This window comes from Protopterus annectens, chromosome 13.part0 (assembly GCF_019279795.1).
Source record: "Protopterus annectens isolate FY-2018-M chromosome 13.part0, PAN1.0, whole genome shotgun sequence".
In the NCBI taxonomy this organism is placed as follows: domain Eukaryota; kingdom Metazoa; phylum Chordata; order Ceratodontiformes; family Protopteridae; genus Protopterus; species Protopterus annectens.
In genome coordinates, this window is record NC_056747.1 from 1240542663 (window position 1) to 1240570505 (window position 27843).

Consider the following 27843-nt stretch of genomic DNA (forward strand, 5'->3'; position numbering starts at 1 on the left):
ATGAATTAATCCAGTTGTGTTTTATGAATACCGATGTATTTTGTTCACTACTTCTTTAGACCTTAACGAAAGAAATGACTATTTCTGATACCAGCACATTCTGAATGCCCATTCTCATGTGTTCTTGTTCACTTTCATTACTGTCAGTATATAAATATGCATAATACGTAAACAAAGGCTCTTTGTACTACTTGTACACACAGTTTCAACACTGCAGTTTCTTATCTCTATATATCACTGCATTAAATTCAAAACATAACATATGCATGTCTTACTCTTAAAAGAAAAATATACTGCATTTCTCTTATGTCACATTTAGAAAAAATACATTTCACTGCAAACACTCATGTGTGACTCATCCCAGTCCTCATTACCTTTAAACCGATGTCCTAGAATATGTTCTAAAATGGCAGCAAAGTTGATGAATTCCTCAGACGAATCATCGATAGGCTCAGCTGTGTACTTCTCCAACAAGGTCTTCACAGAAAACCTTAAGGATGAAACAAAAGGCAGAAGCAGGGGCTCAGTCTACTTTTAGTGATAATCAAATACAGGAGTCAAAACATATATGCCATTATATTTTAAAGTTGTGTGAGTTCTCAGGCCATAGTCTGAAATCCGGTAAACTTGGAGTAAAACATTTTGAATGCTACACAGAACAATACAACTTAATTTTATCTCTTCAGGTATGAACATCAGTTCATTTGTCGTATTTTTACATTCTGAATTCAAAGACTTATTTCTCTTTCTTTTATAAAATGTGTAGTCATTTAAATGAACCAGATTCTCTTAGAATGATGCAAATGAAACTTTTAGCACAAGTTCAGGTTCCATTATAGAGTGAAGCAAAGACATGACAAGAAGAGGGATGATTTTAGAAACCCCGGATATAGTCTTCTGAATGGCTTTTGTAATACACTTGTATTGTTAACACAGCAATGTCAAAAATTAAATGTTTTATAAATTTAGGAATAACCCATGACTGAATATGAGTATCACAGGATTTACCCACAGCTGGTGTGGTTTCATCACAAGGGGGAAGTTTGAGTGATTAAACAAAGCCAACCATGGGTAAATCCTGCAATACTCACATCCAGGAGTGGGTTATTGCTATTATACAATGACATTATTTATGAAAGAAATTGCTTACCTTTCTTAAATAACGCCTTTGTATAATGAAACTTTAATGTTGTTCCACAGGCTTCGTGATTTACTGATGTGCAGCTGCGGTGGTACGGCGGTAGGGTTGTCACCTCACAGCAAGAGGTTCTCTCGTTTGATTCTTGGTGTGGCTTGGGAGTGCCTTCTGTGTGGAGTCTGCATGTCCTCCCTGTGGTTGGGTAGCATTCGAAAGACACGCGTGCGTAAATGGGCATGCCTTCATTGAAGGTTGGGCGTCGAGCTGGCACCTTGGCGTTTCGTAAAAATCTACTGCCAATCATTAGCGGACCAGAGTTCCACCGTGGCGACCCCTTACCAGGAAAAAGCCGAAAAGACAAACAACAACTGTGCATGCTTATGCTATGTATGTCTGCATGCTTACCCATTACACCAGTACAGTGCTAGGGAGCTGCCAGAGAGGACAGCATGCCAATGTCGGTTTGCCTCTATCTTTTTCTTTGTTTTATTTAATTAATTAATTAATTAATTTATATTGTTAATATGCAGCAGCATTATCAGAACAAAGAGGCACAGGGCAAACATATGAGCGAAGTGAGGTATATTCTGTTAACGTCTGGATATTTGGGAGGTAAGGAGAAAAATATTTACAGAACTGTATCTTTTAACTGTCCACATATTTGCAGAGTGACCAGATTTTTTATCATATTTTGCTGCACCCTTCTTAAAATATTGAAAGATTTTTTTAGCATATTGTAATAGAAAGTCCAGCTGCTCAACAACAGTTAAGCGACCAGACTTTTTTCTGTTGAGATATGCTCAATTTACAATGGGCATGCTGATTTGGGTGTCCAATCAATGTGCACATTTATGAACACCAATGACCTTTTATTGTATAATACAATATAGTTCCATGCCTCAGTTCTAAGAGGTATCATGAAACATTTCTTCATTTGTATAATCTGATTACTAAGCTGTTTATGTGTACTGAAAGACCAAGGATACAAGAGTTTGCCAGGTGTAGCAATAGCTGAAAGTGGACAACTGTACTTTGATTACCATGTGTCCACTGTTAGGAAATCCTTTTACATTTCCAGACTGATCACCAGGGGTATATATTCTGCATCTAAGTAAACCTTCATTCCTTTCTACTCCTCTCTCATCAAGCCAATAATAGAGTACGTTGCCCTCTTTGGTATGCACTTATCTAAGCATATGATCTGTCTCAAGAGTCCACAGCATTTCCTCAATAGAACAGTCAAAGGCATGTACTCCTTCAGCAGTCCCAGCCACCTTACAGTTCTCTTATCTGTCTACAACAGACTTTTAAGGGGGTAACTGTTTGTCTAGCTAACAGAACCTTGAAGGATATGGTCCTATGTGACCTTCTGCACATCCACAAAATTAATATCACCTTAAACCTCTACTCAAGGGATCTAAACTTCCACTGAAACATAAATAGGATCTGCTGGCAAGACAAATATCAATCACAGAGAATCCCTCTTTTATGCAATAGAATTCATTTTAATGTAAAGCAAAACAGCTGCTCAACTCTCATTAAACATAACCTGGATGAATGGATGGGCAATCAGACATCTGGCCCTTCAAGTTTTAATGGAAAAGAGTAGAAACTAGGGACAAAGTACTATGAAGGATACTTATGGTCTACACCCAAGCCATCCTTGACAGGATCAAAACTGGGTATTAAGTCATGTTGATGGGATCATGTAGCTAGGCTACAAATGGTCCACAAATTAGGTATTAAGTCATGTTGATGGGATCATGTAGCTAGGCTACAAATGGTCCACAAACTAGGTATTAAGTCATGTTGATGGGATCATGTAGCTAGGCTACAAATGGTCCACAAACTAGGTATTAAGTCATGTTGATGGGATATTAAGTCATGTTGATGGGATCATGTAGCTAGGCTACAAATGGTCCACAAACTAGGTATTAAGTCATGTTGATGGGATCATGTAGTTAGGCTACAAATGGTCTACAAACTAGGTATTAACTCATGCTGATGGGATCATGTAGCTAGGCTACAAATGGTCCACAAACTAGGTATTAAGTCATGTTGATGGGAGCATGTAGCTAGGCTACAAATGGTCCACAAACTAGGTATTAAGTCATGTTGATGGGATCATGTAGCTAGGCAATGATCCACTAGATCAACAGACTAGTATGAATTTATGAACAATGCAAAGTGAACAGACACACACACACACACACACTCTCACACTTGCACACACTCACTCACACTCACACTCACACACACACACACACACACACTCACACACACTAATGAAGTGTAAACTGTACGAATGTCACTTGTCACTTCATCTACACTTGATATAGTCTTAAGAAATGAAGCTGGAAGTATACAGGTCCATGCTTAAACTGCCTCTAGTGAAAAAGATTACTTCCTTCTGGAAGTGTTATTTTTCACTAATGAGGCAATTTAAGTAAGGACTGTAAAATGGCTGTACGTTCAGTAACAGAGTAAGAAATTGCCATTGAATATGCTGAAGGGGCTGCCTTTTACAGTAGATGGATTTCATTTGTTTCTGTAAAATCATTCTTCCTGCCTTATAAAATAAAAAATAGGCTCCTTATTGAAATGTCAGCACTTGATATGCTGAGTGTCGAAAAGCCGAAAAAAAGACTGAAAACCCAGAGAAGGCTGAAAGCAAGAAAATCTCTCTTCTTCCTAAAACTTATTGTGGGTGGGTGTGGTTCCCCCCTGCACACCCAACTTATGTATACCAATTCTGAGAGAGTCATGCCTAGGAGAAAGGGAATATTAAAGAAATGGCATTTTGGATCTAGTATATAGAAATCCATTCTTTTGGCCATTCAGTCTCTGCATTTTGGGACTCTGTCCAGCAGGTCCTGACCAAATAAAATATTTATGATCCCCATCTCTCTTTCTCAGGCCCTCAACATAAGTGGTCTACTTTTATATAACCCATCTGTTACATCATGACACAGGTGGCTCAGTGCATATTTATTGTTGTACAAAACAAATCATCACAAATAGAAAAAGCGAGTGATCACAAACAAAATAGAAACACAAAACATTCCATAGAAGCATTTTATGCACAGGACGCCCTAGTTATACATACACATTTAATCCATATATGAGATCACACAAAACCTGGCAAAACTGGTAAATGCTTTTTTACTCTTGCCATATTGTTTTGCTGTTAGCTATATTTATTACTGCTTGTTGGTAGCCTCACTAAACTGATGACAGTGTTCTACTGGGTCACTACTTTGTTGGTGCTGTCTGTTACAGTTGTGATTTGTGAGGTATTGTTTCAAAACAATCTACTGATTAACTTTATGTCATTGCTATCTACTGCAATTCATTGCTGTTTGGCTGCATTTTGCTGGATTTCATTGCTGTTTGAATGTATTTTTTCATACTGCAAGCTATTCTTTTGAATATTAAGTGATTAATCTATGCTTCACTGTGAGTTTTTTCTTACAGAGTTCTTAACCTTAAAATTGAGTAGCATAGACTCAATACAGGTCTGCAGTACCCAGAGCTTCAGCTGGATGGTTTTAAACCCTTTTTGAGGTATTCCAGCTATAAGATTCATAGGTTCATAGATTAGTACTAGGCTAACTGCCTTTGTGGGCCATTTTTAAGCTTAGCCAATTACCCATTGTGAGAATCAAACCCTGCACCTTTGGTTTATAAGGCAAATACCTTAACCATTATGCCAACTGTTTGTTTTCTGAAAAAAAAAGTTCTAAGCTTGTTTTCCACCTTTCCTGTTACTAGAGTAGTCCAGATACAGATTTGCTGTATCCAGGACTGTTTTGTAAGTTTCTGTGTTCCCCAGACTGTTCTGTGTTAGAGGGAAGCCTTCCAGCTTATCAGTGGGAGTGGTAAGCACTAGGTAGCCTACCAGAAGAGGAGTGGTTTCTGGCTCTGAAATTGCAGTTTATTGGCCGTTTGGGCATTTTTTTCTATTCCTTTCAACTTTCTCTTCTCTCTTGCACTTTAATTAGCTTATTCGCCAGAACTTCATCAGGCTTTTTGTAGCACACATAAGTGCTATCAGCACTAGACGTCCTATAAGGAAACAGCTCCAGTATTTGGTAATGTTGACCATCCTTCCTGGCATGTGTAATGGTCAGTTTCCTGTGCTTTCTCCTATTAACCTTGTGAACTTGGGCATTCTGAGGCAGTGTAGCAACTGCCTCATGTACACAGACAACCCTCTCCTCTTACCTCCCAACACTCTTGTGAGAGATGCACCTATATCTCCAAATTGGAAGCCATGCACTCTTCAGCCAAGACTGAAATAGCTGGTCAAGAGGAGAAGGTCAACACCTGCACCACACCACATGGAACACATAGCCTTCCAGAACACCCACCATCACAGCCCTCACATAAAAACACAAACCACACACCCACCTTCGCAGAGGCTCTCACTAGAAATCTACCCAAACAGCAGAGACCTCCAAGGCAGAAATGCACTTGATCACCACAACACATCACAACCATAAGACATATAACTCACCTACACAGTGTGGCACTCAACCTAAGTCCCTAAGCAAAAACAGCTTGCCCAATACAATGATCATAGGTGACTCAATACTGAGGCACACTGATGTCCCACTCACTAGGTTGAATAAGGAGAAGGTAACAGTCAGCTGTCTATCAGGTGCCAGAATCCGACACATAACGCATGCACTCAGGTCACTCCACAACAAGTACAAGTATGACTCTGTCATTGTCCATGTGGGTGTGAATGACCTGAGATGCACCTTATGGACTACATGAAAAGAGACATGGTGGAGATCTCGGATTATGTGGCCCAGGCAGGTATGACCCTAGCCCCAAGCAGCATCCTACCATCACCCAGAATGATACCGCAGTACAAACAGAAAATGATTGACTTCAACAATTGGCTAAGTTTCTGGTGTCATTCTAAGGGGATCCAGTATTTGTCTGCTTGGGATGACATGACTGACAGACCTCGATGCTTTGAGATGGCCTGCATCTGTCACCCCTGGGTTTCCAGGTATTGGCTAAGGCTCTTGCCTCAGTGCCTTTTTTAGTCAGTGTTCCAAAGACCAAATTACCACTGTAACAGCTATAAATAAATGCAATCTGAGAGTCATACTGCTCAACACTAGAAGTTTAAATCTCAAGAAACACTCGCTTGAAGCACTCCTCAAAATGGAGAACATCGACATTTGTGCTGTAACGGAGATCTGGTTTAAAGCAGCAGAAAGCACACCTGCACTATAACTCATTCCACACCTTTCGGCCCAAGAACATGGACTGAAGCTCCAAAGGCGGTGGTGTCTCCATATATGTAAAGGATACGCACACCTCCAGACTAGTAGCCCAGCATAACACATCCAAGATACTCCAGGTAAAACTAACATTGGGTAAGATGGTGATTCAGGTTGTAGCCTGCTATAGGTCCCCAACCATGTCCCAAGACTCTCACTCCACATTTTTAAGCACTCTGGAAACTATTAAGATCCAACCCAACACTCTCATTCTAGGTGACTTAAACTACCCCTCCATCAGCTGGGAAAACTACTCATGCACCAATGCAATGGCCCAACACTTCCTGGAATTAATCATTTCCAATGCCCTGGACCAGCTCATTCTTACCCCCACTAGAAGAAGCAACATTCTTGACCTGGTTATTACTAACATGGGCAACCATTGCTCTACACCAGTAGTCAATTCCTCCCTGGTTAGATCCGACCACAAACTAATCACCATGGAAATCCACATCTCACCCACACCCCCATGCAAAGGTATCCACCATGAAAAATTTCTCCAAAGCTGACTATGGATTCCTAAAAACAGAGGTGGATAACTTCACGTCACCCATTCCAATGGAAAATAGATGCATAACTGTCAAATCATGTGCGAACATATACATAAATGCATGGAACTAGCTATACCCAACAGAACCAAGATGCTCTCCTCCAAAAAAAGGAAGCCAGTCTGGTGTTCCCCTTGCCATTAATAAACTCTACAACAAAAGGAAGAAACTGTTGCAGAAAGTCTCAAGACTGAAAAAATTCCCTTATTAGCCTCAACAAAAATTTGAGATCCCTCATCAAAACCTCAAAAGCCAGCTATGAAGGCAGAATTGTGGCAGACACTAAAAACAACCACAAAGCCTTCTATAGTTATATCGAGAATCTCCATGGCAATACCCAGATTTGCTCTGAGTTACTGCACAATGGTACCTCCTATACTGAGCCAACAGATATTGCCAACATACTGGACGACAGATTCATTGCCAACTTTACCCCTTTCTTCCCCCCCAAAAGGATTAATCTCAATACCGGAAGAATGCCAGGCACCCAACATTACTGCAGCACAGGTTAAAGCTGCATTGACTAAGGCCAAGACTACAGCTTCCATGGGACCCGACAATATCCCTGGCTGTTTTCTACATGAATTACAAAGTGAACTGGCATCACACCTGTATGTCCTGTTCACTCACAGCCTCACCTCAGGCTTTGTCCCTACCGAATGGTGCACTGCCACAGCCGTCCCTCTCCCTAAAGGGGGAGTGACTACAGACCCTGGGAATTATCTCGCCATTAGCCTGACGAGTCTGATATGTAAAGGCTATGGAGCGCATCATCATGGATCTAATTAACAAGGATATATGGAATCTCCAAATTCTATATCTCACACAATTTGGTTTTGTGAAAGGTAGCTCATGCCTGCTCAACTTGGTTGACTTCTTTGAGTCAGTCACCAGAGCGGTGGATGAAGGTAAGGCAGTTCATATAGCCTACCGCCATCTGGCCAAGGTCTTTGATACCATTCATCATGCAGGAATTATTGATAAACTCAGCAAACTAGGCATCAACCCCTATATCACTAGGTGGGTTGCAAACTGGCTCACAGATAGAACTCACAGTGAGAAAGTAGCAGACTCTAGGTCATTCTGCTGACTAGTCACGAGTCCCACGGGGATTGGTCCTGGGTCCTTTCCCCTTTGGCATCTACTTCTCAGAAGTCCAAGCCAACACAGGGGGACTCTGGCTGACCAAATTCACAGATGACTACAAGCTGGGAGCCATTATTAACTCCCCAAGTGATCAGACATCCTACAGAAAGGCCTCACTGAGACCAATGACTGGAGTCAAAACCATGGCCTTAAGCTTAATGCCAAAAAATGCGTAGTCATCCCCTTTGGGAAAAACTCAGTTCCCACTAATTACCACATCGATGGGGGCCCACTGAACACTGAAGGTGTTATAAGAGATCTGGGGACACAGGTTGACAGCAACATTTCCTTAGACCATCACATTGCTACTGTAGTCAGAAAGTCCTTCTATGTGGCACATCTCATTACCAAGAGTTTTGCATCCAGGAAGAAAGAGGTCATCATTTCTCCCTACTCTTCCCTCATTAGACCAATCATAGAGTATAATGCCCCATTTGGCATGTACCTCACTAGACATGTGCAACAGCTGAAAAGCCACAAAAGCACCTCATGAAGAGGATCCTAGGCCTTAAACACGTCCTACATGGACAGACTCTAAAAACTCCAACTATTCTCAGTCTCATATCGCCTACTTAGAGGTGATCTCTGCTTGACTTACAAAGCCATGTCTGACCCAGCTCTGTTAGAAATGCTCCATCTAAAGAAATCCCAATCATTCCACACCACATGCTCCAGAGACCTCTCATTACCACAATCAACAGATCATGCTGGAGGGACAGGTTCATAACCCAGAGACTACCCATGCTCTGGAACAGACTTCCCATACATGTCAAGCAGAGCATCTCACTTGCCCTCTTCAAGCAAAATCTTGATGAGTGGATGGGAAATAGAAAGTTCACCCCGGGGATCACTCCAATGGCTCTACTTGACAGAGGGACTGGGAACTAACGGCGGGTGGCACAATGCCAGGGCACTTCTATGGGCTAGGCTCGTAAAGACCCCAGAGCCATTAGCTTAGTACACATCTATGAACCTATAAATACTAGGTGTCTGTAAGACAAGCATTTTGAAGACTATTTCTTTGCCTCCCATCCTCAAAGCATAACACTATGGGGAATGTACTAATATCACTGTGGCAATAAAACAAACTCATGATAAATAGTTATCAATACAATGAGCCACGATAAAGCAATTTGTAAAATATTCTGAGCCATGATAATGCAATTTGTAAAATATTGCAGTAGAACCATACTAAACAGCTAGAGTTATGTGTTACAAAGTAGTCATCCCAACCTCTTAGTTACAGTCCAATTTATGTGGAAGGTAGAAGTTAACTTTGCTTATGAAAACTGTTAATAAATAACATTTATGAAGGCTGAAGTATTTGAAAACAAGAGGAGAGGCTGGTATGTATACATTCAGTGTGCATCAAAACTACCTCCATGCTAGTACTCTAGTATCGATAGGAACTACAACACGTACCCTTGGGATTTAAAGCTTCAAATTTTCAGCAGTACTACTACTCCATGCAAGTTTTAGTGCACTTGAGAGAACACCTATTAGGTGAAAAAGAATTCATAAAAAATCTTTCCTGAACTTTTTGGTTATCAAATGCTGTCGAGACCTTGATGGGATGGGGGTTGGCCATGCAAATAAAGAGTCCTGCAGTCTTCAACTAAATTAATTAATTAGCTTTTGTTTGTTAATTGGGCTAGTTCCACTAGACTAGTGGCCTTTTCAGGAAAGACCTGAGGTGGTATTTATACTACTAGGGGAAATTTGGCCAGGTAATCAGGGAAATTCCTCTATTCTTTTTGATATGTGTCATGGGATCTTTTATAGCCAATCGAGCTACAACCAACTCACTCAGCTGGGACTTTGGTTTAACAACTCACCCAAAGGACAGCACACTTAGGGGTGCAGCTCCACCCCCTCCCCCCACTGCACTGCAGTCTCAGCAATTTGAAAATGAATCCAGTCACATGAAGTGGAGTGGAAATAGAACCCACAGCAGTACCAAAGGCAAGTGTGTTACCTGTTAAGCCACTAACACTAAATGTTTTCAGTTCTGAAGCTACAACACCTTAGAGGAAGTTGCATTTAGCCAGCAGGTACATTCAGCTATTCTAAAGATTCGGAAACCCAAATCGTCAGAGTCTTACTTTTATCAGATCTCAAACTGGACATTTGCTATACTTCCAACCCCAACATCACTGTAATTGGTTAGTATTATCAGATTACTGCCACTAGGCCAAAGTTGGAAAACTGGAGGTTGGAATGTTGAGTCCAAAATATTGCAACTTCAAATTATAAGTGAGCCCGAATATCACTTTAAGAGGGGCAGTTCTAGGAATATCTGTACTTACTCCTTGTAAGTATGCATTTAAGTTCGGACTTTTATTCAGTTAAGATTTAGGGTAAACTGTACTTTTAGGATTAGCGATAAGGTTAGCATTAACATTATGTTTAGGGTTTGAGTTAAGATTAGTGTTGGGAGTGGGGCTAGTGTACATAATTAAGGGTGATAAGAAAGACCTAACTGTAACATTTGACGTTTTTAGTCAATATTCTTAATGTCTGTGATGTGCTCCATTTATCCTTTTATGTCAGCATATTCAGTATAGTTACATGCAGTATATTACCAGGTACTTAGTATTATTTCTTATACCCCAAAGTAGCAGGAAGTAGACAGCCATTATGCTTTTGTTTTTCAGCTGAGATTACTTTTCCCACAAAGCCTGACAGAATTAATGTAATTTCCTCTTCTTTTATCTTGAGTATCCTATTACTACTGCATTAGAATTGCAATGCAATGAATCCAAATGTTTCTGGAGAAAATTCTGAAGCAGCTATCAGAAGCTTTTAAATGAAATCCTTTGAGCTTTATTAGTTGCACACTCCTGGACAGAGTTCTATCCTTTCCCGTCAACAATGTCTAATGTGTTGTCTTTGAAAAAAGATAATACATACCTAGGACAAAGAAAGAGTCAGAGTTAGTGAGTAAATGATTAAGTCACTAAGTGATCGGGGATGTTTAAAAAATGCAGTGTCAGTTATTACAAAGCAACTTAAAGCTTGGGATGAAGGCACTGCAGTTCTTTGAAATCAGTATTAACCTGGAACTTAATGACATAACTATGCTGTATTGTCAAGAACAGCAGGAAGAAACAAGCTTTCACTGGAAAATATCAGTGCCACAATGGCCACCACCCCATGGCATTCTGGGATAGAAAACTTAGGAAATTATTCTAGTCTCTAGAATTATGCTGGTCATAAGTGCTGCATAGAAGAGGAAGATATAATCAAAAGCAGTTTCTAATTTCTGTTCAAAGTTGTTCTTTAAACACTTAACACTCCCTCATTTCTGTTCAGTACTTCATTTTATTTTCGTGAAGAAATTTTGCATACGTTACGAAATTCTTCTCTGCCATCCAGTTGAGGGTATGCAACAATGTTACAATATCTGTTGCATATTTAGGAAGTGCTGATGCAAATGAGTCTGAATGCAGTAGCCATCCAGGTGTGGATAAAACTGCACCCTGTTTTGTCTTAGGATCAGCATGGCTGCCTAAACACACATGAAAAACCTCAAGTGATTGCCAATTGCAGAAGGGAAATAAAACAGGACTACAATCTGTAAGTCAATGTTTCTCATTTTGAATTTTGTAAATCTTTGGAGAAAGATGGACATGTACCAATATGCATCTTTCACACTGGGAACACCCCTTGTCCTGGGGATGGCCCCAACTACAGCAAGTCATCTTATTTTGATCATTTTTACATGCTTGTCAAAATGACAAAACTACCACAACAATCTTGTGTGCATAGTAAATTAGGTGGGTAGTAATAACTCATAGGATGAAGACTCTAAAGCCTGGTACCACTTCTTTTCTAATATTTAATATCTCTGGTTTTAGCAACAGCCTTCATAATTTCATTCCCTGTTTTACCATCATGGCATAGTGCCCTTGACTAAGTTAAATCTTGGTGATGGTCATTCTCTCCAGTAAAACTATCATAGATGCTGTTAGTCACCAGAGATACCCATGGCTGTGGGAGTGTCTGATCATCCTTGAATGCATGGGGGCCCCACAAAAGCTAACATTGGTTCGGGAAGATGAGAAAAGAAGATCATTCTTTCTCCGATTACATGCTTTATTCTAAACAGGGCTGTGATATGATCCTGTTAGGATAAAGCCAATAATTAATGAATGAACATTAGCAAGGTTAAGAGCTAGAGACTGCCAGCTCAGAGTGAATCATTTCAGTTCCTACCTGAGATTTTAAAAAGAACAGACACTCCTTTTCTTCAGGGATGGTTTTCTCTTTCAGGGAGTTTTATAAATAATTTTTGGATACCAGATATTATAACGCTTAGCTTCTTTGCTCAAGAATTCTGAGCAAAACCAAAACTAATGGAGAAATAAAGGCTCAAAATCAGAAATAGTTTTTATATATTACTCTAATTCATTTAAAAAAATCAGCATAACATGTTTTGCAACATGCATGCTTTCAGCAAAAAGTTTAAAACTTTAAAGTTCAGTATCACTGACTGTCTGTAATCCTGAATGATTTAACAGCAAATCAAAACTTTTACAAGGGATAGGGAAAAAAAATCTTCAATAGTATCAGGGATATTCTGTGAAATCAGGGACAGCATCAAGTATGCATGCCTCCTCAATGAAGTAAATAAACATGGCTTACCCCTGCTGTTGTTTGCTGACTACTAAACAACAGTCACTGATCTGGTGAGGCAGCACTAATGTCGTACAATGTATTACTATTTGCTTTAATTAGTGTAAAACTAGTATGGCTATAACGTGTACATGTGAGTGTGTGTGTGTGTGTGTGTGTGTGTGTGTGTGTGTGTGGGGCAGGTGACGGAGGGGTTGCAGTGTAAGCATAACAAGCTGCCCATGATATTCTATGACAAGCATTATCAGCATTGTCATTATGCTTCTGTGTATATGTGTATATGCGGGTCAACCTCATTTTGTTGACAGTTCATTTCACTGACAACCAAGTCAGCAGGCCCAATTCACTGAAAGTTCATTTCACTGACACTCATTTCGTTGACAATGATATATGGCCTATTCCCCACTGTAGAGCGACTGTGGAGTTAGAATAGATAGTAAAGGGGTATGGAGTGTGTGGGGGCAAAGCCCCCCACATATCATAAACATTTTACATATACAGATGTATTCTTACAAGTGCAATGAATAACTATTTCCAAGAAACATTATAGAACCCCAGTATGTGGGGACTTTGCCCCCCCACACCCCCCATTGTGGGGGGCTGTGCCCCCCTACACCCCCTTACTAGCTATTCTAACTCCAGGGTCGCTCTACAGTGGGGAATAGGCCATATATCATTGTCGACGAAATGAGTGTCAGTGAATTGGGCCTGCTGACTTGATTGTCAGTGAAATGAACTGTCAACAAAATGAAGGTGATCCGTATATGTGTGTGTGTGTGTGTGTGTGTGTGTGTGTGTGTGTGTGTGTGTGTGTGTGTGTGTGTGTGTGTGTGTGTGTGTGTGCTTGCACGTGCATAAAATACCACCGATTTTGATCAATGGACACAAGAAATAATACCAGCCACATACAGAACTCTTCTGGGTGGCAGTAAAAATGCAGTTAATAAGTAATTATCTTTCAAACATAAGGCATAAAATGCAAAATACATCACAGAACATCCAGATCTTTAGAACTCCTAGGATTCGGTAGCAGTCACATCCCAGATTGTATGAATGGATTTTGACATGGATTTAGTGGTGGATTCTTCCCTCATAACCACCCATTCTAAAACAAGCCTTGCTCATCGGTGTGTACGGAAAGTTGCTATAGCTTTTGTGGGGATTACGGATGGCCTGGTCATTACACCTTTAATTTTCTTCACAATCAAATCTCAGAAGTGTGTACAGGAGTTCAGTATACCTTCTGTTGGGGCTGGGGGCAGTGTGGTCATTAGTTTACTTCTCTCATAGACCTTATAGGTGTGTAGGTATGCAAAAAGATCAATACAGCTTGTGTAGGAGCAGTGTACTATCTAGGAGCAACAAGTTGGAATGTATTGCTGTGATCAGTATTTTTTCACTTTCCTCACAATCAAACATCAGGCACATGTACAGGTGGCTGTCTCCCGGGATAAGGGTAAGGGGCATACTATGTATACGTATGACAGCAATCACTTAAAATAGACTGACTCCATTTATTTACTTTAATCACAATCTAACAACATAGGAATGCACAGATGGTAACTTTGTTTTGGGAGGGGGTGGCAAGGGAAGTCAGGTAGTATTCCCAGATAGGATTTATGTATCTTTTTAAACATTTGTCTTCTGAGTTAAGTGGAAGCTGGGACTAAGTCATGTTTGAACACTAAGCCTTGGACAAAATATTTTTTTCTTGAAAGGAAAAAAAAAGATTTAATTTTTTTCTTATTTATGATTTTGGTTAAGGCCAACACAGGGTCAAAGGTTAGGAAAATACTGTAAACTGTACCTCAGAGCATCTATATTCCTACAGTTTCTGGGAGTCTGGTGGCATCCAGACCCCCTGCTTAAATTGGATCTATATCAGAACATCGAAGTTTTAAAACTTCAAATGTTCTAATATCGACCTGTTTTGAGCGAACGCTGAAAATAGCGAAGCTGCAGAACACAGAATTCTTTCCTAGGGAAAGAATTCGGTTGGCCGGTTCTGTGGATTTTAAGCGCTGTGGTGGAAGTTCAGGTAAGTGTGCGATTGTGTGGTTGTTAGGATTAGGGCACGGGTTAGGCGAGTCAGGGTTAGGGCGTGGGTTAGGTGAATTAGGGTTAGGGACGGGTTAAGTGAGTTAGGGTAAGGGCGCGTGTTAGGTGAGTGTGCGATAGTGACGGACCTTAGGGTTAGGGTTTGGGTTAAGGTAAGTGGATAGATAGTAGTGTATGTATAGTTTAGTGTAGGAATTGTAAGATTATAAGTGTATGTGTGTATTGATGTTCTTAGGTGTGCTTGTGTTGTGTGTATGTGTTTGTTTCGGAATAGCAAATTTTTTCCCAAGAAAAAAATTCATTGTTCTGAATGTTCGATATTATGTGGTTTAGATATTTTAGGGTCGATGAAATAGCGCTTGCTATTTTCATCTTTCAATGACGTGATATAAATGCCTTAAATCAGTCATTTCCTACAGAGTTATTACTGTGCTATGTTGTTCCAGTTAAGCTGCATTGGTTGAAAGGATTCAAGGAAAAGTAAAATTGAACAATGACAATGAATTTCTTTCCTTAGTCATATTTTTGTTCAGACCATCATTGGATTAAAAGATTGTTTAAAAAAACTCCAAAATGCATTTCAAAGCATTTAGAAAGCCATGGCTTCTGGAAAAAGCTGAGGAGTAAAGCAAAATGTGGGAAAAGGAAAAAAAATCTGCACTGTGTGGAGTACCCAGGATGGAAGAAAACATAAGGGATGATGAGTATATGTTGGGGAAGGGGTGAAAACATAGGCAGTGGGGGGGCACTATGGAGCCCTTTGCCTAGGAAACTGTTTCACATAAACCCTGGCCTGTACATAGGGTTTGGCCTGTACATAGGGTTGTTGTAATCTAACATCAGTGCAACTAAATGTCAGTTACTGTGAATTTTAGTCTGTGAGGTGGGCCAACATGGTGTGGTTCGCAGGTCTATGTTAATGATAGAGCATCATAGCTACAGTTCAGTCCATGTGTATGACTCCTAAAACTCCACAGCATGAATTAAAATGTTGATGAGGAAGGGTGGTAGTGATAGGGTGACACAGACTTGAAATGTCTGGGGCAGGGGCAACTTGATACTTGCTGGGGCACCCCAAAATGCTAACATCAGCCCTATTTCAAATCAAAGGACAACAGCCAGGCTCCTGGAAGTATAACAATGAACAGAGAGTTGCCACTGAACTTTTTTTACATGCAAATGTTTGTTTAAACAGAAAAAAAAACAGTGAAAATAACTTCAATGTTCAAACACCTATCTTTGAAATGGAGGCAAGAACCTTCAGGAAAAAAGAAAAAAAAACAACTTGCATTAGGATTCCAAAGGTACTCCATTACTTTCTTCCCCACTTTCTTTCATGTCTTTAAAAAATATGTTTTTGTTTTTATAGCAGTTGGTTTGTTCCCGTTATAAAAAAAAAATGTTTTGCCCTTGTGGGCAAACAATGTTGGGGTGGTCAGAACTGCCGGTGGAAGAGGCCTTAAAAATTGTTTCATTCATCATGTATTTTTAGTATCTTCTCCTCAGCCATCTGCTAGACGACATCTCCTCCTCAGCTATCTGCCAGATGACACCTGATTCCATATTATTTTGAACAGAAGCTGTTCTGATCTAGGAGTCGATGGTTGATGAGCCATGAGAAGCAAGGGTGGCCTGTTGAAATTTTGAGGATCATAACTTAGATCTTGGCATTAGTGTAACTGAAAATGTGAATGGAAGGGAATACAACCAAGTCCAAAGTTATTGTGTTGATCCCACCATTCCAAAGTATAATAATCTCCAAGTTAGTGACACAAATAGCAGGGATGTGTAAGTACAGATCACTTTAACAGGGAGTCATTCCCTGCAAAACAAAAGTGTAATTGCGAGTTTTATAATTAACCTATTTTTCTTCTAAATGCTAGGGTTTCCAGAACAAACTTTTCAGGGTCTGAGAGGAAGTCTAAACAAATTATGAGCATTGATTTGTTTAATGGGAAGTGGAGGTCCTTAGTTTGAAAATACACACGGATCCAATGAGCCATTTAGAAGCTTTTTTTTTTTTTTTTTTTGGAGGGAGGGAAAGTTGTATTTTGGGAGTGAATCTGAGACTTAGTACTTGTCTCCTTTAAAACTTGCTCATCCTTTTCCAAAAGTTTTACACATCTGAGATCGACTCCTAAAGGTAGAGCTTTGAGAAATACAAGAACATCTTGTCCCTACCAGTGAATGAAAAAATTAAAAAACAGACGTAGAAGACTGATGTACCTAGAAACTAGTTGGGAAAATAGTATGTTGCCTTTACCTTGCAGCTTATGGATCATGAAGAGTAGCTTTGCAACTTGCAAGACATAGGTATAAGTCAACATTGGAAGACTCCTTAATTTTGTTCAGAATTTTCTTGGGATAAGATTTTACATTTTAACTAAGCTTATCTTCTATTAAAGACTAAAACTACATTATATTTCATGATAAAATAAGCAACATTATAATCAGCTTTTCACTTATGCAAGTTCAGCCTAGAAGAGGTGTGTGATGTAGAGAAATATTGCCAGCCCAGCTGTATGGAATTTTGTAAATAATTCTATGTCATTTGTGAATACTGATATGACATATACAGAACTGTATGTTATGTACTGAGCTAAAATGTATCCACAGTGTACCCTGCTGGAACATAGAAGATTAACTTGCAAAACCTAAGAATAGTTGAGGTTAAGTTATTTTATAGCTAGGCCATAAACAAAAGATGTTATTCTCTCAGTTTGAGTTCAGTAGCAGACACAATGTCTAGTGCTAGAAGTTTTGTATGATCTTGAAAGAGAAATAATTACTAGGTTTCAAATGTAAAAAAGTGTTTTATTGTTTTACAACTTCCAAGATCTACAAACATCTGAGAGATATGTATTTTTAACACAAAGATGTTAAATTCTGTTAGTTTCTGTTTTAACCTGGGAACTGAAGTCAGGTGACAAAAAGTGAGGTCATCCAATCTAACCCAGCAGTAAAATGTAAAATGTGATATTGATTTAAGGGGTTCATATTAGAATGGCGAAAGTGCATTTTGTCGAATCGTTGACACAAAGAGCGAACAGGCAAAATAGTGAAGTGGCTGTTCAGCAAATTCTTTCCCTGGGAAAGAAATCGCTTGACTGCTTTGTTGCTTTGTCGTGTTCTGCACTGTAGTGTGATCCCTTGTGCGGTATAGCTCCCGAGCGCAAATATGCAAGAGTTACTGACCTTAGGGTTAAGGTGCAGGTTAAGTAAGTGCATATGTATGAAAATGTTTACTTTTTTTTTTTTGCATTAGAGGTACGGTTGAGTTAAGTGGATATGTTTTTAAGCTGTTTACTTTTGTTTTGGGGGGTAGAATTAGGGTTAAGGTAAGTGTGTATGTGTTTGGAACTGTTTACGTAAATGTGCAACAGTTACTGACCTTAAGGTTAGGGTGCAGGTTAAGGTAAGTGCATATGTTTTAAAATGTTTACTTTTTTTTCTTCGTTAGATGCATCGTTGGGTTACGTGCATATGTGTTTTTAGCCGTTTACTATTTTTTGGGGGGTACAATTAGGGTTAAGGTATGTGTGTATGTGTTTGAAGTGTTTACTGGTTTTTTTTTTTGGTTGGAACAGCGATTTATTTCCTTAGGAAATAAATCGCTGTTCTGAGGTGTTGACATTTTCAGCTTTCACTGAAAAAGGGTCAATGAAACATTGTTCACGGTTTTAAGCATTCGATATTTCAATACAGACCTGATTTAAAAACTTTCTTAGAGAGAGACTGTGCATTTTGTATTTTGTCTTGGACCTAGCAAGAACATCCACTCATTATCACCATCTGCACTTGCCCTGTTCTGTAAGTAAGTATTTAGGGCATTGTATTCTTTTAGATACAGTTAGAAATATAGTAAAGATTAGTTTAGATGTTTTCTGTATTTATTGAGACTGTCCTGCATTGTTGTTTTAAATACTTCCTGTGATTTTGAACTCTGAAGTAACTGTGTTTATTTATTGAGTATTGTCTTGTTTTTTTATTATTTATTATTAAACATATTTAAACCTATCTTTGTGGCTGATATTTGTGAGAAATATTTAAGCTCTTAGAGTGCTTGCATATCTACTTGGTGACACTGTACAGGCCACTCCAATAGCCTTGCTTGGTCAGACTACCATTTGGATTAATAGTAACATTACACAGTAGGATTGGACACCCTTTGTAAGGGCCTTAAAAGTAGCTGATAAGAGTGGTTGGTGGCACTTGAAACTACCTTACAGTCTGGGCAGAAGTGGGCATAGCTAATAAACCTGTGCCAGCCATTTCCAGGAGTGTGTGTGTTTGTATATAAATCATACCTGAAAATGTGTGTGCGTGTCAGCTACTTGGGCAAGGACACAAAGCACTGGTTGGACAGAGATGGTGCTGAAGGTTTTGGCTTGGCCACTCAGCTGAGATCTCAACCCTATAGCTGTGCCAGTGGGGAGTCATATTGGGGATCTGGAGAAAGAGAGAGAAACCAGCCCCAGACTGACTGTGGTCTCTGTGTGCTCTTAAGGGAAATTGCACTTTACTGTGTGTGTACTTGTCATCCTCCAAGTGTGCATGTCCCCCACTGTTGCCAGTGGTGAGGATTGAGGCTCCTCGATTACTTGGCAGGGGCATCACAAGGTGTTCACAGTTTTCAAAGGCTTTGAACCTGCATCTTCTATACTCACATCTTATAGGAAGGAAATTGATAGTCTCACAGGTAGAGGATTCAATGCGTATCAGTTTAGCAAGAGATGCAACCATCTGGAGTACTTTGCACCTAGCGGGCTTAACCTGTTTCACTGGCATTTTCCAACCCCATAATGTCTTTTAGACATTCAAATAACAGTAAAACTAAACATAATGATGGTTTTGCTAAGTATCCAAATTCTTAGCAATAATTACATATTTTATCTTTTTCAAGTATGTCCGTGGTGGTACAGCGGTAGCGTTGTTACCTCACAGTGAGAGGTTCTCCCATTCAATTCACGGCTGGAGTGCCTTCTGTGTGGAGTCTGCATGTCCTCCCCATGGTCGAGTGGCTTCCGAAAGACATGCGTGAATGGGCGTGCCTTCGCTGAAGGTTGGGCGTCGGGCTGGCAACTCAGCACCATAAAAAATTTACTGCCAATCATTAGCAGACATGAGTTCTGCTGTGGCGACCCCTAACTGGGAAAAGCCGAAAAGACAAACATCTTTTTCAAGTATGTGGATATTTATACCATTTGTTGAAACCTAGTTTTAAGATCTAAAAAGTGTGTGTCCTATTGATGCAGTTTCAGATGGATAGGTAGTTATGTCTCAATAGTTATAAAAGAACATGAAGGACAATAGTCTAGAAAACAAATTGCATGTACAAAAAATTAACATATGTTGGATGGAATATAATAACTGTGGCAGGGCTAGCCACCTGACGCTGTAAACTTTGGCTCTAGATGATTGTCACTGTTGAAGTGACACCCTGACCCCATGTGCAAAAAAGGGATAAAAGGAGTTGTGGATGGATGGATGGGTAATCTGCACAACATTAAATAAATATGCCCAAATATTAATTATCTAGGTCACTCAAAATAAATTGGAATATACAGTATAGAACTCATCTAGTGATGGTAGTATCTTAGAAATCACACTGACTAACTTAGAATCATTCTGTTCCCCACTCATGTTTACAGCTTCCGTCATTAACATGGCTCATGGCACAACCATCACAAATAAATCATACTTCCTAGACATTACTAGTGGAATCTAAGATGCAATAAATGATATACATGTAAAAGCAGACTGAGATACTGTCCCCCACTACCTTAATAAATCTGCTTAACATACTATAAATGAGCTCTGTTATTTTGCTAACATCTGCACTCATGGACACATGTTAGTGGGAGACTATATGCAGAAAAAGTCAACTAAGACCCTTGGTTGGGATCACAGAATTAATAGGATATAAAACAGAAAAGACTGGCACTACTTAAGATTTCAGAAAATATCAAAGGCATTAAAAATTAGACCAGATTAAATAATGAACATAAACTATTCACTCTTCTTTTCAGATTTTCATGGTTTAACTATAAACTCAGCTTTATCTGTAAGGCAAAAAAATCTCTCCAACTGCTGAAGGACTTCAAAGCAGAAACAAATATTCAGTAACAGAAAAAAACAGAAGTCCAATGCCCAATATAACACTGGCTATATCTCAAATCAAAGTATGGAATTGGCAGTCTACCCTGATGAAGGTTATCAGCAGTGTCACACAGGTCCCTGAATTTTAGACATTTGTCACAGACACAGTGGGATACTGGCTTTGGGTAAGGCAATACTATGATGTCTGAAAACTAGTTATTATTACTCTTGGGAAAGTTGTTGAAATTCTCCAAAAAGGTCAACAAAAACAAACACTCTGTACAATAGCAATGCCCTCATCTTTATTGCAGGATAGTCAGCATTATGAGACTTGCCAAAAAACACAAACTGATTAAAAAAAGAATTGTCAAGTCATTAAACAAGTAACATCATCATTAATTATTCAAGGACAATTAAGCTTTGACCAGTACATAGCAAGAAAAGCATACTCCATAGCATATCATCCTATTATGGCTCGCTAAGTACTATAAAGCCAAGAAATCTGCAGCTGTACTAATCATGTAGGTGGCCATACAACAGCAATGTAATGACTTGTGAGGCATCTCCCTGGACTAAATGAAGAGAAGCATGATGGAATATGTGTCCAAGGCTGGTATGAACCAAGCCTTGAGCAGCATTCTACCATCAACAAGAATTATTTTGCAGTACGAGAAAAAGATTATCGATTTCAACAATAAGCTTAACTTCTGGTGTTACTCAAAGCGGATACAATATATGTCAGCCTGGGCTGAGATGGCAGACAGTCCCAACTGCTTTGCCAGGGTTGGCCTGCACCTCTCTTCCAAAGCTGCCACATATTAGTTAAATAACTGTCCACTCCTATAGTTTCTTTTGTTAGGTAATATCCGTTTTCTAAGAGATTCCAACATAACTAAACAGAATCTGGATAACATTAAGACACTGCTGCACAACATTAGGAGCCTTAACAACAACAAAAAATCCACTCCTTACAAGCAATCATTACCCTAGAAAATGCTGATATTTGCATAATCACAGAGGCCTGGTTCAGGACTTTTGAAACCACTCCATCAATGCAGGGTTCCATCATGCATTCTGGCCCACCATATTAGATAAAGGCACTAAAAGGTGCCGGTATCCCTTACTCTTGGGGGGGGGGGGGGTTGGAACACCATCTCTAGAGTTGTTACACAAAATAATTACCTGGAACATCTACCTAACTAGTGCGGAGTCCCTATGTATTAAGGCAAACGTTATTCTCCTAGGAGACTAACTACCCTTCCCTTAACAGGAGACTTATATATACTCAAACATATATGTTTAGAGATTTCTGGAATTTATCAATTAAAACTCCTTGGACCAGTTAGTCCACACTGAAACAGGGGCTATAAAATCCAGGACTTAGTTATTACACTATGGGCAGTTTTGCTCCCCAGCAATTGTAAATTCCTCCTGGTTAAGTCAGACCAAAAGTCAAATCACATTCACCATAAAACTGAGGCCTGAAGCATCTACCAATACATTGGTATTCAATGATTATGCAAAGGCTAATCTAATAAAACTCAGACCAAAAGTCAAATCACATTCACCATAAAACTGAGGCCTGAAGTATCTACCAATACATTGGTATTCAATGATTATGCAAAGGCTAATCTAATAAAACTCAGTGATGACCTGGCAAAATTCAAAAGTCCTTAACATCTTGATGATCCCACTGTTTATGCAAAATCATTCACTGCTATAGTCTCTGCACATGTAATAGCTGCACAGATGCAGCTATCCCCATCAGAAATAAATACAATGTTGTTGTTTGTCTTTTCGGCTTTTCCCGGTTAGGGGGGTTGTCATACCGGAACTCCGGTCTGCCAATGATTGGCAGTAGATTTTTATGGTGCCAAGTTGCCAGCCCGATGCCTAACCTTCAGCGAAGGCACGCCCATTCACGCATGTCTTTTAGAGGCCACTTGACTGCGGGAAGGACATGCAGACCGAGAATCGAACAGGAGAACCTCTTGCTGTGAGGCAACAATGCTGCCACTGTACCACCGCAGCTTCAGAAGTGAAATAAATACAATGCCAAATTCAAAAATAAACCCCTATGGTGGAATCCAAATATAAAAAGACTCTATAATAAAATAAAAAAACTCACAGAAAAATAAATCTAACTCTCAAGATACCATAAACGATCTTGCTAAACTAAACAAGGAACTCCAGACCCTGATCAAAATCAACCAAAGCAAGATAAGAGGTAATAATAGTCACGCAGGTGAAGAGTAACTACAAAGCCTTATTTAAATCTTAGACACAATGGCCAAACACTCTGCAGAACTAATAGTAAATGATATCACATTCCTGAACCCAGATGACATAGCCAATCTACTAGTGAGCAAATTTAGCTTAAATGTCAGACCCTCTCCTCTCCAGTTTTCTCAGATCACATACCCACATCCACACCCCCAATCTTCCAAGAACAAGTTCCCAGGGTGCTATTTAAAACCAAGAACACTACATCTACAGGGCCAGATAACATACCAGGCTGCCTACTGGTCAACCAGAAACATGACTTGATCCCCTATAGAAACCAGCCTAAAAAGCAGGCTTAATGCCAGATGAATGGAGGACAGCAGAAGTCATTCCCTTGCACAAAGGTAAGACTTCAACAAATCCTGGTACTTATAGACCGATAATCCTTACCAGTCTCAACTGTAAGGCTGTAATGGAAAGGATCATAATGGAATTAATAAACAAAGATATAGGTTTACAGACTTTCATCCCAGCCCAGCTTGGATTCCTCAGGAGCAGGTCCTGACTACTTAACCTTGTAGAATTCTTCAAAAATGTTATTGAAACTATGGATGAGGACAAAACAGTGCACACTACACATCTAGGACCAAAGGCATTGAGCACCATACCACACTTTGGTATCACAGGTAAACACTTCCATCCAAATGTCAATCCCTATATAACTCCATCCAAATGTCAATCCCTATATAACTCATTGGATAGCACACTGGCTAAGAAAAAGAACCCATGAAGTCAGGGTGGAAAGCTCTTCCTCCTAAAAAAGTCCTGCTACTAGTGGTGTACCCAAGGGTTCAATCCTTGGAGCACTCCATTTAGGCATTTACTTCTCAAAGGTAAAAGCTGATGTTAAGGATTGGTGACTGACCAAGTCTGCAAATGACTGCAAACTTGGTACCATCATAAACTCCCCACAGGATACTAAAATGTTACAATACTGTCTATAACAAACAAATAGCTGGTACTAAAACAGACTAAAACTAAATGCCAAGAAGTGTATAATTATTATCCCTTGGCAAGCATGACTTCCATTGTAACTATCACATTAGCAACACTCCCCTGAAAATCATTCCCATAGTAAAGGATCTGGTAACCAATGCCATCAATGAACTATCCATTGATTACCATGTATCCACTAAACTATCATTGATTACCATGTATCCACTGAGGTAATTAAGTCTTTATTACATCTCAATGCAGGGATGTAGACCCTCCACTGTACTCTGCACCATTAGGCCAATCATCGAGTATAATGCCCTTTCTATATGTACCAGTCCAAACACTTTCACAACTGAACAGAAACCTAGTTAGACAATAGTAATAATGCAGATATCTAAAGGAAGTGTGTACATCTGTGTGTGTGTGTGTATGTGTGTGTGTGTGTGTGTGTGTGTGTGTTCTTACCATCGGATGGTCTTACAACAATTACGAAACTCTGAATGTTAAAAGTGAGCTCGGAGTATAATTGGTTGAACAACGCCAAAAATAATAGAGGGAAAAAGGCTCAAAATCAATTTTTAATATATTACTTTAATTTAATTTTAATTTAAAATAGATAAAAAAAAAGAACATCATCATGCATTTTCTGCACAATAAGAAGCAGGAAATTCTAATGTCTATAATCCTTAGTGATTTATTAGAAAAATTAAATATTTTTGAGGGACAGGGCAAAAAATCAACAATGTGCTGTCAGAAACAACTGAGAAGCATGGTAGTTCTGTGAAAAGACTTGCACTCTTGTTTTCTTGAGTTTATTATTACAATTAAAATGGAATAGATGATGCACTTATGTACACATATGCTTAATAAATTGCAAACAAATATACTTTATGCTTGTAATACTATTCAAAATGCTTTATCATTAGTAGCGCCTGATTATAATTCCATTATATATGAATTGAGGGAAAGCATTTGTATAACTACATTCTCCATTCATTTCCACATACCTGGCACTAGTAGTATGCAAGAAATGTACCCCCTTCGCCAGCCACTCGTCAGCAGCATTACATTCAAATACACATCCTCTTCCCTCCCTTCCACATATTGGACTCTTTCAAAAGATGCAGATATAATTCCTAGTCTCCTCTACAGGCCAATTATCAGGTATTGTCATACTTTTAAACAGCATTTCCCCCATTATCTCAGTATCCCCATCCCTGGCAATGGTATAATTTTATAAGGCGTCCCCGTCCCTCAGCATATCCATTCCACAATACGGTCATCATTTTTAATAAAGTCTCCTTTCAGCATAGCCCACTCCTACAATAACAAATTTATGCAGCATCCCCGTCCCTTCATCACATCCCTCCCTAGGAATGTATATCATGATTCCAAGTCACTGATTTACAATGATGAAAGCCCCTGTGACTAACGCAGTGCATAAACAAATCTGCTTTTGTAGCTTAGCAGCATGTTGCTATGGCAGCAACTTGACACTTCACAGCATTCTATCATACACACCTCAGTGTAGCTCCTAAGAGCATGCTTCAGTGGCATGATACGGAAGTCAGGCAAGTGTATTAGAATGCTGGCCATCAGGACCATTGCTCTTAGCACTTGTAGGATAGCTTTCCATCCTTGGGGGTAGGGCATGAGAATTTGTTGGTGCAGCCCACCACCTAGCAGCAACTGGAACGGGGGCAGGGGAAGTTGTGTACAGCAGCAGGAGAGAGAGACCTACAGATGGTGTGAAATGCACAGACATGCTACGTTTGACTCATTAGTTTATTCCTAAGTTTACGGAAGAAACATACAGATCACTTTAAATCTGTCTAGAGCCCCCACATTGAGGGGGTCCAGGGTAATGCTGCCTCCTGCAAAAACTGTTTTTTTTTTTTTAATTATTTTTTATGATATTTTGTGCTGTGAGTTTAAATGTGAATCAATGTGAGTTGCAGATATTAAGGATGTGATTTCCATTTTCTGATTATTCATTATAGATCTACTGCTAATACGATTTAAATGCTCAAGGTGAAGAACATTGTGTTTACTCTGTCATGGACAAGTATAATGAATAGCCATCTACTCAAGTCATTTTTAATTACTTTCCCAGACTCCCAGAGCATCTATTGTAAAGAAAACTGTCAGGGGAAAAATGTTTCCTCCACATCTCACCAGTTGTTCATCCTTGGAGGTCCTCAGAGGTCCTCCATACCTATATGTTCTGGCATTCATTCCCACATAAGGGTAAACACCATGAAAATGGGGTATTGAGTATTTCTGCTTAGCTATTTTGGCCTTTAAACATTTGCCATATTTCTAATGTAAACAACATGCATATGCATCCACACCCATGCTTCATGAGTAACTTGCCCCCCTGAATACCTTACTCAGGAGGAACAACTCAAGTCCTGTCCCTAACCCTACATATTAACTGACAAACCCCTTCCCCTAACAGTACCTCCATTCAGACATATTTTGCCTGGGGATTATCCTTCTTAGACTCAGCCACAGCAGTTGTTTTCTTTGATCATTCCCAGCATCAGAGTCTTTTCTAGTGAACGATTAAGACAGAAATTAGAGGAAAGAAAAATACTTCCGCAAGAAAAACTGTCAGAAGCTTCAAATGAAAATCTGTGTTCATTAATACAACAGATTTGTGAAAAACAGTGTATAGATCAAGAAACTTTGATGTGTTTGGAAAAAAGAAGCATCTGAGGGAGTGTAAAAATATAAACAACAAAACCTAGAGATATTTTAACAATATAAAAAAGAAATGTGGACATGGGAAAGAAAGAGATTTGATATGGTGCAATATGTATGCAAAAGAGAAAGCCAAATTAATCAATATAATGAAGGCAGCCCCAAAGATATTCAAAGAGAAATACAGGCAAAGGTATCCAGATATATATGGAAAATTTTGCAATAAAAAAATAATATCACAAAGATGGACTGTAGAAAAGATAATTAGTAAATTACAAGTTAAAAAATAGAAGTTGAAGTTATGGAGTGCCTGCAAAGTGAAGGATTTGGTGTAGAATGTCTAATACGGGTTACATCACAGCATGATGGAGTGAGTCCCCAAAGTAAGGAGAAGCAGGAAGATCAGAAAACATCTGAAGAAGAAATATGGACATGGGAAAGAAAAAGACATTTAATATGGTACAATATTTATGCAAAGGAGAAAGCAAAACTAACCAATACAAAAAGAGCAGCACCAAAGATATTTGAAGTGAAATACAGGCAAAGGAATCTGGATATGGAAAACTTTACAATACAAAAAATAAGAAGACAGAGGGAAAGGAGCTTAGTAATGCAGAAGTTAAAGAAATAGAAACTGAGGTTATGGAGCAGCTGCAAAAAGAAGGATTCAGTGTAGAAAATCGAATGCAGAAAGTACTACAAAGTACAGTTGTGTACACCTACCATAAATGTAGATGTTCGAGTGTCTTCACTGTTGCAGTCATGACTGTAGGGTTCTCCCCTGCCGGCAGGCAGCCCTCGGTCGGCCAGAATCCCAAAGTCTGGGTCCGGCGTCGGCTGTTCAGCTACGCTCCCTGACGTCAGAGCGCCAGGAGTACAAAGCTGACAGCCGATGCCATCTTCTCCAGTTTTTCATGCCCCAGATGTCAGGAGTCCCAAAATGAAAAAGGTCCCAAAACCTTTGCAAATACACCTCAGAAGAATGGTGAAAAGTAAAAAT

At 39.4% G+C, this 27843-nt stretch overlaps 1 protein-coding gene across 2 annotated transcripts in view; it reads right to left on the reverse strand.

The window, feature by feature from the left end:
• The window catches only part of RUNDC3A (RUN domain containing 3A), a 356931-nt gene that overhangs the window by 252037 nt on the left and 77051 nt on the right, over positions 1 to 27843 (reverse strand). For both annotated transcript variants that reach the window (XM_044055254.1, XM_044055257.1), the window contains exon 2: positions 375 to 490. In XM_044055254.1, coding sequence (XP_043911189.1) covers positions 375 to 490 — 116 coding nt within the window. The remainder of the gene's footprint in view (positions 1 to 374; positions 491 to 27843) is intronic.